The sequence below is a fragment of the Ascidia mentula genome, chromosome 5, assembly GCF_947561715.1.
Source record: "Ascidia mentula chromosome 5, kaAscMent1.1, whole genome shotgun sequence".
NCBI classification, from domain to species: Eukaryota; Metazoa; Chordata; class Ascidiacea; order Phlebobranchia; family Ascidiidae; genus Ascidia; species Ascidia mentula.
The window spans coordinates 15,256,681-15,272,140 of NC_138570.1; the positions used below are offsets into that span (position 1 = coordinate 15,256,681).

General features: G+C 38.0%; 1 protein-coding gene across 3 annotated transcripts in view; it reads right to left on the reverse strand.

The window, feature by feature from the left end:
• The window catches only part of LOC145901348 (uncharacterized), a 65,162-nt gene that overhangs the window by 4,870 nt on the left and 44,832 nt on the right, over window positions 1–15,460 (reverse strand). Inside the window, exons 15-24 of one of the 3 annotated variants that reach the window (XM_082988993.1) lie at window positions 3,582–3,822; window positions 3,123–3,236; window positions 2,695–2,805; window positions 2,307–2,564; window positions 2,024–2,137; window positions 1,665–1,778; window positions 1,074–1,346; window positions 833–949; window positions 573–683; window positions 71–343 (exon numbers count right to left, since the gene is read on the reverse strand). The exons of 1 other annotated variant lie outside the window; for it this stretch is intronic. In XM_082988993.1, coding sequence (XP_082845119.1) covers window positions 71–343; window positions 573–683; window positions 833–949; window positions 1,074–1,346; window positions 1,665–1,778; window positions 2,024–2,137; window positions 2,307–2,564; window positions 2,695–2,805; window positions 3,123–3,236; window positions 3,582–3,822 — 1,726 coding nt within the window. Of the gene's footprint in view, window positions 1–70; window positions 344–572; window positions 684–832; window positions 950–1,073; window positions 1,347–1,664; window positions 1,779–2,023; window positions 2,138–2,306; window positions 2,565–2,694; window positions 2,806–3,122; window positions 3,237–3,581; window positions 3,823–6,827; window positions 7,475–7,820; window positions 8,094–8,452; window positions 8,567–8,730; window positions 8,845–9,108; window positions 9,385–9,628; window positions 9,743–9,804; window positions 9,919–10,221; window positions 10,480–10,729; window positions 10,808–15,460 lie in introns of those variants that run through there. One more of the 3 variants, XM_082988995.1, reaches the window with a different exon arrangement.

Consider the following 15,460-nt stretch of genomic DNA (forward strand, 5'->3'; position numbering starts at 1 on the left):
TCGCTTAGCTTCACGATATTCTAACACCAGTCCAAACAAATATAATTGAAATTCTAAACAATATTCTTACCAAAGACAGCTGTCCAGGATAGCTGAACCCGACTTTGACCCCAACCTTCTCTAGGTCTGTCGGTTCTTCGCACCACGGCGGTAAAACCCCAAGGTTGGTTGTCGATGACGGTGGCGCTGAAAGTATCGCTGTATAGGCTCTCACCGGCCGCTGAAACTTCCACCCTGCTGATATTTTTGTCCTGACATTCATCGTAAACAACTTTGATGATTTTTGAATAGGGTTCCACTCTTTTCTGACTCCCCACTCGCACCGATCCACTCATGCTTATGACTGTAAAATGATTTAGTACGTATCTTAAATGACGACTGATACACATTGGGAAAACTATTGAGCCAAATCGCTTCTATGCTAACAAAGCAGAATTCATTTTTAATTCAATAAGGAGATTGTGTAAAAAGCGCTCCATAAAATATTTCATTATGTTTATCTGCTATTTCATGAGCCAATGTACAATTCATTGCACAACCCATGTGAAACTCTTATCTGGTTTCTTGCTTACCTGTCTCGCAATGCTTGCCCGTCCTATTATTTGGACATGAGCAGTTGTATCCGTTTACATATTCCGTACAAAGGCCAGTGTTACAGGGATTGGGAAAACAGTAAACCATCGCTGAAAAACAAATTTTTGTGTTAACCGCTACATGCCATTGTGAGATTGTTTGAAAGCTTATTTTTTCCAATCTGGAGTGTAAGTTTGTTTAGTATTTTCCTACTTAAGGCCTAGAGCTACAATTGGAAACAATTTGCGAAATTGCTCACCAAGTTCGCAAAACTCTCCTTTGTAGCCTGGATCACAGTGACAAACTCTTCCAGATTCGGCATTGTTTGTACAACTTGAAGAATGTAAACACGGGCTTTGTTTAAATGCCTGCGTTTCTAAACATAAACCTCTATGTTTGTTAAAGTAACGATACAGTGGTATTTCATGTACATGATTCAGATTTACAAGGGAAATCAACTTTTAAAACGTTCAAATTTACTTGGGTAATATGTAACTTACCAAAAAGTATCGTGTATTTGAGATAAAGGGTCTGCCCCCATCCTTCACGACTATCAGTTCTCTGAATGAGTCCACGAAATCCCCAAGGGTATATTCCGAGCGTGGTGTAGTTGAATGTATCGAGATATAAACCTGATTTTACCACTGTGGCATTGACTGATAAAGCAAGACCACTCAGGCAGGTACCATAGACAATTTCAACCGTTTTTCCGTATGTGGGCGGTCTTGCTCTTCGCAGGCTTCCGACATAAGAACGTGAACGCATTCCGGGTTCTGAAAAAAGACCAAAGCGGCAGGTTGAGTCAGACAAGCGACCATGGTTAATAAACTAAGCAGGGCACATGAATACGTGCACACAGTTGTACATCTGTACAGTTTGTTTATGTCGTGTACCATCGGTCTGTTTTCCATCAAAATTAATGTAGTGCAGACTTCACTGCTGGTAGGCGTTATTCTCTTAGCGCTGGAGTAGTAAGCTAGTCTTGTTTGTATTTATACAGTCAAACAGATTATGTGTGGTTTTGTTTGGTAGCAAGATTTTTGATCAAATATGCTGTTGATTGGTGTGTTATGTCAATTAAACAACATTACCAAGTTCACATCTATCACCATCCCATCTTTCTGGACAAATGCATCGGAAGAAGTCATTTTCAGGAATACAAGTTCCTCCGTGCATGCATGGCGATGACGCACAATGTGTAACGTCTTTAAATACAGAAAAATTACATAAAACGAACAATTATCAACGATCCTTACATAAAAATGACAAAGTGCCAAACAAAAACAAAACCAACCCGACATTCCATGGCAATAATTAGTTTCACAAATTTTTGTTGGTGCATATATTTGTTATAGTTCGTAGTTTAATCGAGGATTTACTGATTATACATTTGGCGCCCACACACTTCTCTGTATTGGAATAAATACATGAGAAATTAAAAATTGCTTACGTGTTTCGCAGTATCTTCCTGTCGTTCGAACTGGACAAACACAGATTGATCCGTTTGCAGTGTTTTCACAAGTTCCACCGTTTTGGCAAAGACTGCCTGGTGGGTTGAGTTCGTCTGCGTACAAAACATGTTTATCATGCGTTAAGTCGCAGACATGATATATAACAGAAATATTAAACGCTGAGTTATGCAACGCACTGCCTTTCACCGTTTATTGTCAAAGTTATGTCACATATTGGGTAAACTACAAATTTTGGATTGTATTGTACACATATTGTCTTACCGTATACTGCAATCCATTCAACTATCGCAGTTTCAAAACCAGGATTTGTTCCCAGATCATTCAATCTCCAAAATTTGGCTCTAAATCCCCAGCTGAAAACTTCCAACGCCTTTCCACCGACGTCACGTGACACATTTGATTTGACAGCGAGTCGAACTTCGGATGGCGAAACACTTTTGCACTCCGTGTACAGAATAGTTTTCGTCATGCTGTTTGTGCCCTCTTCGAATGCAACACTTAACACACCGTCGTAATACGCTGCAGGAAACAATACCAAAAGTGAAGTGGTTTCCCTTTAATTGTATGAAAACATCTTGACACTGATTAGAGTAACTCATATTGTTCCTTGCTTAATTTCAAGCCATGAGCAACTGAGAATAACACTTGCCATTGCCGCACTTTTTTCCCGTTCTTCCAGGCCGACATGTACACTTGAAATCATCTGTAAGTTCTGTGCATTCGTCGTAATTGCAGGGGTTCGGGTAACAATATACATAACCTGAAATGCTTTGTAGGTTAACCAGCAGACATAGGTATATAATACAGTGCTTTGTGTGTGTGTGTGTGTGTGTGTTTCAATACGGAAAGAAAAGTATTTTTTTTTTCTTTAAACGACACCTTGCTGATCCTGTTTTAAAGCTATTATTTGTGTTTATTACGTAAAGAACAGTGAACGCCAGGTCAGAATCTTCGTTCTTGGGTTAATGCAGACATTATGCACTATTGCGACATGCCGAATTTACTCGAATGCAAACGAGTTGCAAAGAAACTCCCCGAGCGCTTTGATGACTTCCTATTACAAATACTTCACCGTACTGTGTTGGCAGTATTTCCCATAGTTCTCTTGATTGCATGAGCAAGTCCTTCCATTCTCGCTGTTGTCGCATCTGGCTTCATTTTGACACGGATTATTATAGAATTCGGGAGTTTCTGTTGAAGAATGTGGTCGTTACATTTCTGGAATGTAATAACTTTGCACTGATGAAAAAGATCAAAATTTCCGATGAAAAAACAATAAACAACACCGGATCGGTGAACCAAGCCACCCTGGTAGGCTGTCGATCGATACCGTATCTGTATAGCTGAGTAAAACTTTTAAGTCAATCTCTCAGACAGCTCTTTTAAAGATGTTTTTATTTTTTTAAATTTCCGATTACAATATTATTGGACAAGTACATGCAATGACTTTTACCTCCGACATACTTCTGCTGAAACGAATTTGATACCAAGTTGTTTTGTGAGCATTACAGGCAAAGACGCTATGCAATATTTTACCGTAGAAAGCTTTCCAGTTCATATAGACTCCTCTTTGTCCCCAATCATTTCTCTGTGCATCCGTCCGCTGAATAACAGCACGGAATCCCCACGCTTGTATCTCAATTATTGCTGCAATAAAAGTGTCCGGCCATCTTGATTTCCCGGTAACAACAGCAGTTATGTTTTTAGCTTCGCCAGTGTAGCATCGGTTGTACACAACAGTAATATTCTTGACGTCCCCACGCCGATTGCTGCCAACCTTTGTCCTGCCGCTGTGGTAATTCACGCCTAAAAATGCATTGAACAAGTGTAAATATTAAACTGCTATTTTGTACAGTGTGTCGTTGTCAAAATATTTAATGATTAATGTGAAATGGTTGCAGACAATCGAGGTAACAATTTGATACGAGTAACTGAAAATATCGACTATTTACTTTGATTGTTACCAAACTTACCATTTTGAGTTACAGCCACTTGCAAAAATGCAGAAGCAATAATTAGAACTCCAATCATTGCCATAATCTGATTTGTTTCGGCTACGTTTCGTGTTCGGCACTGTGAGTTGTATCGCCCATAGGCAATGTTTTATACTTTGCTTGTCCGTTACGCACGAATGGTGCAAGACTGCATTTTTTTCATTATTTGAAAACTTCTTTCCCTCACGTATCTTGCGCAACGCCGAAATGCGTGGGCTGCTGGTCACATTACAACACACACAAAGTTCAAACAAAGTTCGCCCGACTTTGTGTATGGATTCCTCATTTCATTTGATTTCCAATATAATTTGCTATTTACATACAATGGTGTTTATCGGAACAATTCAATTTGCAACACCAATTACTTTTCGACCCTATATACAGCAGATTCGCATATCTGATAATCTATTTTTTATACCTGTAACGCTTGTTTGTTTTGTTTCGATTGTTTTTGTTTTATACAATTTCCTAAACCAAGCAGAACTGTTAACGTGGTGCCAAACATTCAGCGCACGCATTTCACAGACATGCTGTCATGATGCCCTGAGGCTGTATCGAGCTTGTACATTAATCAAGCTTGTACATTTACCGACTGCGTGGGTGTCTATTGCTAATGTTGGGCACACACGTTTTATAATAACGTACTTCAGAAGTTCGTCGAAGTCTGGAATTTCCAACAACAAACAGAAACCCAGGAACACAACTCACGGGTTTTCCCATAATTCTGAGTATAAAGAGACTGGCCCATATTGCTATTAACACCGTCATGCTTAAAAGAAGAGTATACTGTTGGCGGCCACCAACAATGCCATGATATACATAGATTCTATGCGCCTGTTTTTATTTAATCCACAAAGTTGTTTAAAATTTTTCATTATATGACTCGTGCATAAATGAAGAAACGGTTTTTCGTTTTTGTCTGTTGGTAGCCGCCCCAGATACAATAGAATAACACCTATCAGCGTACGATTCGAAATCTTCTATCATAAATTCCGTTAACAAAGCGCGAATTATCGCCATGGAACCATCGCAAATAATAAGTTTTACCCTCGTTTTTCTATTGGTGACATATGTCGCAACAGCTAAAGGTGCGGTGGCTTTGGTGGGATTTCTAACTACAATTTCATAGGCGTAGAAATGCGAATGATTTTTTTTGTTTTCACAACGCTTCCGGTGGCGTCGATGTACATTATGTCGTCCTTAGTTCGATCGTGAAAAATTTCCAAAGATTGTTGGGACCACAGCATTATACTAGGCGACGTGTTAACGTGTTGCAAAGTCTTCTCATTCGAAACAGAACTCTTTTGCTTATCTTGAATCGAAATAAGCGCCTCCACCTCATTATCCGGTGGAACATCGATTTTAATAGCCGCATTTCTTGCTTTTTGCAAAACGGATTTCGATGGTACATCATCTCTATTACCAGATGCCAAAACGTCTTCATCTAGACCTTTGTAATATTCCAATTGTTTTTTAGAAACGCCACAGTTTTCTAATTCTTTTTTTACGTTTTCTAAACGGGTGCCTTTTAGGTAGCACGATTTAGCTGTTGCAACATTGTGTCGTGGTATTCTAGAATAGCTAACAGAAAAACAGCGCAACGCCATGGATTTTAAATCAACGTCAGCCACACAACCACAAAATTCAAATTTACACCGCATTTTACAATTAAAATATCGCTTTGAAGTGCGTTTCTGGTTCCAGTGCTGATCGATTGCAACGAAACTACAATACGGGTTACTGGTTTTTATCTCATATCTTACAATGTCAGGCCAGTCTTTACCTGTGCAGCGTCTGTTGCGAAAGGATACAACGATCAACCTGAAATTGTTTTCAGACAAAGTAAATGAGGCAAAGTTTGACTGTCGGATAAAAATGAGCACTCACCTGTCCGTTTGGATAATTCGAAAACATCGCCGTTCGATGAGGTTTTATCAACATTTCCAACATTCGTTTCGTCATTGAAATTAACATTTTGACAAGTGATATTGTCGTGTATAACAGGAGGAGGGGTATTATTTAATTCTTTCTTAGAGTCTGACAATTTTATGTTTTCAGTGATAAAATTACAAGTTGAAGAACAGTCGTTAATGATGTTCTCCTTGTTTTTTCCCCAAATACGTTTCAGTAATTTTATTTTATTCTTTAACTGAAGTTTGGTGAAATTTGTGTTTCAAAGGGATTTAATCAACAAACACCAATCGGCGAGTTTCGACGAGACAAAACTGGAAAATGTTGAAAAAACCTCAGTTATTTTTCTGATTTGTACATTGGGCATGCTCCTACCTTTCTTTTGCAAAGGGACATTACAAGCTGTTGCGCTGTCAACGGGTGCGTTACAAGACATTTCTTTTATAACTTTATCAGGCGTATTAAACATTTGCAACCATATTCGTTGATTGAATATGTTGAGTTATATGTGCACGAGGTTTTAACCACAATTGGAAAAGTCTTTTCATATTTTATGTTTGTAGATGGTCGTAATTCGAGCGATAGCAATGACAACACTTCCTTAAACTCTGTCACCAACAATTTCAACAACTGCACTATGAAGGATTCTCCAATTACAAACAAAGTTGAAAATTGGGAACGCAGAATAGCAAAAGGAGGAGTCGAGCCAATTATCCTTGCTTGTACGTAGTAATGCACCGAAACAGCAATTTTTTTATTAGGCCGAAACCAAACATTTGGCAAAAGTTTTTGGCAAGAACAACCGCTGTTGTTCCAACTGCCAAAGTAAATTTTTGACATTTCAGTGACAATAAACAAAAAAAATAAAACACTCGTACAGTTTGAACAATCATTCTAATTAATACTAAACTTTGCGTATTAGCGTTGAATGCAGTTAAAAAGTTTTAGTTTCGGCCGAATTTTGCAAAAAAATATTGCGGTTTCTATTGGGTTACACCAAGTAGTTTGATACACCATGGTTAATGGCGGTTGTATATTCACCACAAAGTAAATGTCTTGCAGGCTATTTAGCAGACAAGATCGTTGTAAGTAACACCATAGCCACACTGATAAGACCTGTTAGGTCGAAACAGTGGCCCTGACCGAAGCTCACAATAAAAAAAAAACAGTTGGCGCTATTGCTTATACAATATTCTATTTGCAGCATTGCCGTTGGCATAAAGGACCAAAGTAAAAGTTCCAGCACTGCTTATGAAAAAATTTATCGTTTAGCTGCCGTATGGCTGCTGCAAAATTTAAGTTAAAAACGACACTGATAGGCAAGTACTTGATTGAAAGTTATTTTAACAAAATGTACAGTCCAGATTACAGAATTATAGTTGATATTGCAATATGGGTATCTTTACACAATTTGCGTTTCGCACAGGGCTCCAGTAAACCCGTCGGCACATCCACAAACTCTTCCATCAACTTGATTGTAGCAAGTTCCTCCATTTTGACAAGCAGGTAGATCCTTTTCGGCACCTAAAAATATCAAACATCACCATAGGCAGTAGTTTTAGTTACCGAAGAACATTTGATATCGCGTTGACGCTGGTTTGTCGTTTTTATACCTATTTTGTTTGTATTGTTTTATTTATTATTGCATTAATAAACCATTTATATAACTGCAGTGTAGTCCCAAAATCACATTTATTATCGCTGTTTTGATAGTTCATTACGAAAAGTGGATGAAAAATAACTTTTCGAGAGGCCACTTATAAAGTTGCAGGTTATTTACACATGTTGTATAGCCTTTCATTAATTAACAAAAGTAACAAATGCCTAAACAAATCATATTTTCGACAAATCATAACCAAAAAGTACGCACTGAAGTGTGCCGTCCAATACAACTTCACTGTGGTTTGTCCCCAACCAGATTTCGTGATATCAGTGCGTTTTACTGCAGCCCGGAAGCCCCAAGGAAGCACTTCAAGGACAACTGCACTGAAACTGTCGCTGTATATGCTCGAACCTCTCGCAGACACGCTCACGTTTGTTGCCACCGAGCTCATGCATCCGCTGTATGCCACATCGATGGATTTAGAGTAAGGGGGAACACGTGTGAGGGATCCGATCCTTTTTCTTCCATTTGTTCTGATAACTGGAGAATGTACAAATGTTTTCATGTTATTGTTTGTGATTGTAAAATATATATGTACAACAAAATATGAGATCACATGTTTTTGGCGATTTTCAGCGCTAAATTGAACTAAACAATTTTTGTATGTGGAGGCATTGTTTTGATTTTTTATATAATTTCTTAACGAAACAATAAGTCGAAACTGTTGCCCTGTGTATGCAGCTCAAATAAAAGTATTGTTTTCCTTCAATTAAAGACAAATTTTAGGTCCATTGCTTCAACATTATTTGTTTGCAAAAGTTGTAGAAGCATTAGAGGCACTACAAATCAACCTATGTTATAAACTTTCCTAATTGGTGATATTTGATATGATAACTTGCCTATTTCGCAGTTTTTTCCAACTCTGTCTTCGTTACATGTACAGTTATAACCGTTATCATATTCTGTACAAGAACTGCCACTTTGGCATGGGTTTGGGTAACAATATACCATTGCTGTAAAAAACAGATAGTTTTAAATACAAAAGATATTTATTAATTCAGACTGAAAGAATCTGTATCATTAGGACGTATTTTTCTAGGAAATTTTTGAGTGAAATTATCTTTCGAAAATTTTCGTGACTAAAAATGAGAGGCAGCATATGGTAAAGTAATCGTACCTGCTTCGCAAAGTTCCCCCTTAAATCCTGGACGGCAATGACACTGTCTTCCATCAGCTGTGTTTGTGCATCCAGTTGCATATATACATGGGTCGCGAAGGTAAGCGCGCGTTTCTAAAACAGACAGTAGGAAAGATCAGTTGTGGTTGAGCTTAATGATTATTACGATTATTTTACTTGGATATGCCGAACTTATTTACGAAGGCAAAGTATCATTTGTGAATAAAACTACTTTTGGAGGGAACGTAGAACAATAGCAAGGTACAATACAGTAGAAAAATACTGTATTGTACAGTTATGCCATATCTTCTATGTGATTTTAAGTTGCCCTACTTATGAATGCTAGTGTCCGCAATCACTTGGATGTAAAATATTTACCAAATATGGCTCTGTATCGCATGTAGATGGTTTGGTCCCATCCTTCTCCGGGACGATCAGTCCTTTGTACGAGCGCTCGGAATCCCCAAGGATATATATCGAGAATTGTGTGGTTGAAAGTATCGGAATAAGCTGTTGAGCCGGCAACAGTTGCGTTGACCACATATGCAACACCAGTGTAACAACGGTCATAAACAACGGTGACGATTTTTCCGTATGGTGGCCCAGTGACAACTGGTAACGAAGGTATGTGCTCCAACTTTCGAATGGCTGGTTCTAATAAAAACAAAAATTGTCGCAAATGGTGCAGTGATTCCTATTAAATTTTTTTGGAATTTGACGCAGAATTTTACCGCCACGTATACTACATTATTTCGGGTTTGTGATGCAATGCTTTTTTCAAAATTTTGTTTCCACTTTTTGCAACAAATAGTATTAGTCATAATAATTTTAAGCTCTTTCTAAATGCTGAATCACGCTATGAATAAATATATACTTCAATAGAGTTTGGATTACTTACCAACGTGGCATCTGTCTCCTGTGTAGGGTTCTGGACAATTACACCTGAAGTAGCTGTAAGAGGGTACACAAGTTCCACCGTTCATACAAGGTGACGACGCGCAATGGGTTTGTCCTAAAAATGCGTGAAAAACACTTAATTTTAAATTAAAACTATTCGGAGGCGGTTTTACGTACGAGTTTCGCAATATCGACCAGTTGTACGGATTCGACAATCGCAAATACTTCCATTCACAGCGTTAAGGCAAAACCCTCCGTTCTGACACGGGTTGAAAGAAAAGTTCACAGAATCTAAAACCAAATAGTTAAAAATGACCATTGTTCTGTTCGCGTAGAATGCAAGAGAAAGGAATTCTGCAAACGAAAATTGCCTTAAATATAGGAAATTTTCGATAGAAACATCAAGCAACCGTGGTTATATAGGAAATGCAGCTAATCACATTCCCGTGCAATTATCGTTGGAATGTTTACAGGGTGCACACTTCATTAAAGCATACGATGTTGCCTCAGACATATTATGGTAATTGATCACAGGTAACTTGTATTGTGCTTTTTTGAAAAAATGCCAAGGCGTTAACTTGTTCCTGAACTTACTGAAATAAGATTCCACATTAAGGGTAACTGCCTCATAGAGTGGATTTGTTCCTGTGTTCTTTCTCCAAACTTTCACTTTGAAGCCCCAGCTGTAAGCTTCGTACACATTCACTCCGGCGTTTTGACCGTAACCACTCACACCCGTAGCATTTACTTCGTAAGGAGCTTCCCTCATGCAGGAGTTGTAGAGAATTACTGCGGTTGTGCTCGATGCAGTTGTGTTTTCAAACGTAACGGGCGTGCGGTAAACATGGTAACCTGTGAAAATTGTTTGAGATTGATTTGTGCTGTTACTTTGCTGGAAAATAAATGTAAATAAAAACTAAATTCCTTGCCACCACGCAAGGAATCCAAACAGAAATTAAACAACAATGGAAAGTTGCATATAATGAAACGTGGTCAAATCCTAATGCACAAAATCAAGTGCTATAGATGTTGCAAAGGTGACTTCAATATTTCTGCAAAATGCTTCTTAAACTACGAAAAAAGTAAATCCGACAATTGTTACCTTTGTCACAGTTCTTTCCCCCAGTTTGCCCTGGACAGGAACATTGGTAATCGTTTTCAAGTTCGGTGCAACTTCCTCCTATGTAATGGTGGGAAACAAAATTGGAATTTTGTAAACGAATTTTGTAAACGAATTTTGTGAACAAAATTTGTTGGTCGACTTCCAGCCACATGATGGGGTAGAGGGCCATATTTGAAATTCGAAGCGTTACGCAAACGTGCTGTAACATATTAGGGAATAAAAATGCCATTTTTTCAGGTGTCTACAGAGCTATTTGAATCAACACTATCGGATAAATTGGACAATGTGGGTTCAAACGTGAAATAGTGGGGCCAGGGATATAAAGGACTGTTCCAAAATCTTTAACAATTAATTTATCAAACTAAATCCGTTGGGACATGTCACAGGAATTAATCCAAAACACACTAGATTTTCTTCCACTATCATACGAAACAAACACTGTGTGAAATACGAGTAAATAAGTACGGCATATATTGAAGCAAAATGTTTTTTGACTTACGTCAAGTTCAAACGCCTCAGTAATTGTAGGTTACGGCTATATACGTCTATATACCTATATTCTGTGAAAACTCAAAGATCTGTTCAAAGATGCAAAAAGTTGCATAAAAGCATCGTTAATATAGCATGAATCAAAATTTGTTTTCGAAACAAAATTCGTTCACAAATGCCTTCGGTACGTCACTCACTGTGTTGTACATAGTATGAAACAAAATTTGTTTTCGAAACAAAATTCGTTTACAAATACTTTTCGCAAGTCACTCACTATGTTGTACATAGTATAAAACAAAATTTGTTTTCAAAACAAAATCCGTTTACAGAGGCCTTTGGTAAGTTACTCACTATGTTGTACATGGTGGGAAACAAAATTTGTTTTCGAAACAAAATTCGTTTACAAATGCCTTTGGTAAGTTACTCTCTATGTTGCGCATAGCGGGAAACAAAATTTGTTTTCGAAACAAAATTCGTTTACAAAGGCCTTTGGTAAGATACTCACTATGTTGTACATAGTGAGAAACAAAATTTGTTTTCGAAACAAAATTCGTTTGCGAATGCCTTTGAACCGTCACTCACTGTAGTGACCATAGCGGGAAAAACAATTTGTGTTTAAATCTTCATGTCTCAATTGATTTCAAAAAATATAGCAAAGTTGGCCAACCATTAGAATTTCACAGTGGACATCATACCTTAGCAACCACCGTTTCAAATATGCGTTTTCGCCCAGAAATAAAAAAAAATACAGGACATAAGTTAATTTGGTTTTCACTGCCCGTTTTGTAGTGGCATCTAGTATTTTGGTGCAAAATATCAATTGGCATGAATTGAAAATGTCAAAATAGCAGGCGGACAAATGGCAAAATTAGTTAAATCCGCCCAACTATGGAGCCATAGTTTAAAACATGCGTTTTCGCCCAGGAATTAAAAACTAAAAGACATACGCGAATTTGGTTTTCACAGCGCCTTTCCGACTAGGCTCTAATATATGTGTGTAAAATATCAAGTCGCTAAATTTAAAAATGTTCAAATAGCAGGCGGACAAGTGGCAAATTTAGTTAAATCCACCGAACCCTAGCCCGATATAGTTTGAAACATGCGTTTTCGCCCAGGAATTAAAAACTAAAAGACATACGCGAATTGGGTTTTCACAGATCGTTTCGGACTAGGCTCTAATATATGTGTAAAAAATATCAAGTCGCTCAATTTAAAAATGTTCAAATAGCAGGCGGACAAGTGGCAAATTCAGTTAAATCCGCCGAACCCTAGCCCGATATAGTTTGAAACATGCGTTTTCGCCCAGGAATCAAAAACTAAAACACATACGCGAATTCTGTTTTAACAGCTCTTTTCGGACTAGGCTGTAATATATGTGTGCAAAATATCAAGTCGCTTGATTTAAAAATGTTTAAATAGCAGGCGGACAACTGGCAAAATTAGTTAAATCCGCCGAACCCTAGCCCGATAGAGTTTGAAACATGCCTTTTCGCCCAGGAATTAAAAACTAAAAGACATACGCGAATTCGGTTTTTACAGATCGTTTCGGATTAGGCTGTAATATTTGTGTGTAAAATATCAAGTCGCTAAACTTAAAAATGTTTAATTAGCAGGCGGACAAGTGGCAAATTTAGTTAAATCCGCCCAAACCGAGCGTCGTAGTTTAAAACGTGCGTTTTCGACCGGGAATTAAAAACTAAAAGACATAGGCGAATTCGGTTTTTACAGCTCGTTTCGGACTAGGCTGTAATATATGTGTGTAAAATATCAAGTCGCTCAATTCAAAAATGTTCAAATAGCAGGCGGACAAGTGGCAAATTCAGTTAAATCCGCCGAACCCTAGCCCGATCTAGTTTAAAACGTGCGTTTTCGCCCAGGAATTAAAAATTAAAAGACATACGCGAATTCTGTTTTAACAGCTCGTTTCGGACTAGGCTGTAATATATGTGTGCAAAATATCAAGTCGCTTGATTTAAAAATGTTTAAATAGCAGGCGGACAACTGGCAAAATTAGTTAAATCCGCCGAACCCTAGCCCGATAGAGTTTGAAACATGCCTTTTCGCCCAGGAATTAAAAACTAAAACACATACGCGAATTCGGTTTTTACAGCTCGTTTCGGACTAGGCTGTAATATATGTGTATAAAATATCAAGTCGCTTGATTTAAAAATGTTTAAATAGCAGGCGGACAACTGGCAAAATTAGTTAAATCCGCCGAACCCTAGCCCGATAGAGTTTGAAACATGCCTTTTCGCCCAGGAATTAAAAACTAAAACACATACGCGAATTCGGTTTTTACAGCTCGTTTCGGACTAGGCTGTAATATATGTGTATAAAATATCAAGTCGCTTGATTTAAAAATGTTTAAATAGCAGGCGGACAAATGGCAAAATTAGTTAAATCCGCCGAACCCTAGCCCGATAGAGTTTGAAACATGCCTTTTCGCCCAGGAATTAAAAACTAAAAGACAAACGCGAATTTGGTTTTTACAGCTCGTTTCGGACTAGGCTCTAATATATGTGTGTAAAATATCAAGTCGCTTGATTTAAAAATGTTTAATTAGCAGGCGGACAAGTGGCAAATTTAGTTAAATCCGTCCAAATCGAGCGTCGTAGTTTAAAACGTGCGTTTTCGACCGGGAATTAAAAACTAAAAGACATAGGCGAATTCGGTTTTTACAGCTCGTTTCGGACTAGGCTGTAATATATGTGTGTAAAATATCAAGTCGCTCAATTCAAAAATGTTCAAATAGCAGGCGGACAAGTGGCAAATTCAGTTAAATCCGCCGAACCCTAGCCCGATCTAGTTTAAAACGTGCGTTTTCGCCCAGGAATTAAAAATTAAAAGACATACGCGAATTCTGTTTTAACAGCTCTTTTCGGACTAGGCTGTAATATATGTGTGCAAAATATCAAGTCGCTTGATTTAAAAATGTTTAAATAGCAGGCGGACAACTGGCAAAATTAGTTAAATCCGCCGAACCCTAGCCCGATAGGGTTTGAAACATGCCTTTTCGCCCAGGAATTAAAAACTAAAAGACATACGCGAATTGGGTTTTCACAGATCGTTTCGGACTAGGCTCTAATATATGTGTAAAAAATATCAAGTCGCTCAATTTAAAAATGTTCAAATAGCAGGCGGACAAGTGGCAAATTCAGTTAAATCCGCCGAACCCTAGCCCGATATAGTTTGAAACATGCGTTTTCGCCCAGGAATCAAAAACTAAAACACATACGCGAATTCTGTTTTAACAGCTCTTTTCGGACTAGGCTGTAATATATGTGTGCAAAATATCAAGTCGCTTGATTTAAAAATGTTTAAATAGCAGGCGGACAACTGGCAAAATTAGTTAAATCCGCCGAACCCTAGCCCGATAGAGTTTGAAACATGCCTTTTCGCCCAGGAATTAAAAACTAAAAGACATACGCGAATTCGGTTTTTACAGATCGTTTCGGATTAGGCTGTAATATTTGTGTGTAAAATATCAAGTCGCTAAACTTAAAAATGTTTAATTAGCAGGCGGACAAGTGGCAAATTTAGTTAAATCCGCCCAAACCGAGCGTCGTAGTTTAAAACGTGCGTTTTCGACCGGGAATTAAAAACTAAAAGACATAGGCGAATTCGGTTTTTACAGCTCGTTTCGGACTAGGCTGTAATATATGTGTGTAAAATATCAAGTCGCTCAATTCAAAAATGTTCAAATAGCAGGCGGACAAGTGGCAAATTCAGTTAAATCCGCCGAACCCTAGCCCGATCTAGTTTAAAACGTGCGTTTTCGCCCAGGAATTAAAAATTAAAAGACATACGCGAATTCGGTTTTAACAGCTCTTTTCGGACTAGGCTGTAATATATGTGTGCAAAATATCAAGTCGCTTGATTTAAAAATGTTTAAATAGCAGGCGGACAACTGGCAAAATTAGTTAAATCCGCCGAACCCTAGCCCGATAGAGTTTGAAACATGCCTTTTCGCCCAGGAATTAAAAACTAAAACACATACGCGAATTCGGTTTTTACAGCTCGTTTCGGACTAGGCTGTAATATATGTGTATAAAATATCAAGTCGCTTGATTTAAAAATGTTTAATTAGCAGGCGGACAAGTGGCAAATTTAGTTAAATCCGCCCAAACCGAGCGTCGTAGTTTAAAACGTGCGTTTTCGACCGGGAATTAAAAACTAAAAGACATAGGCGAATTCGGTTTTTACAGCTCGTTTCGGACTAGG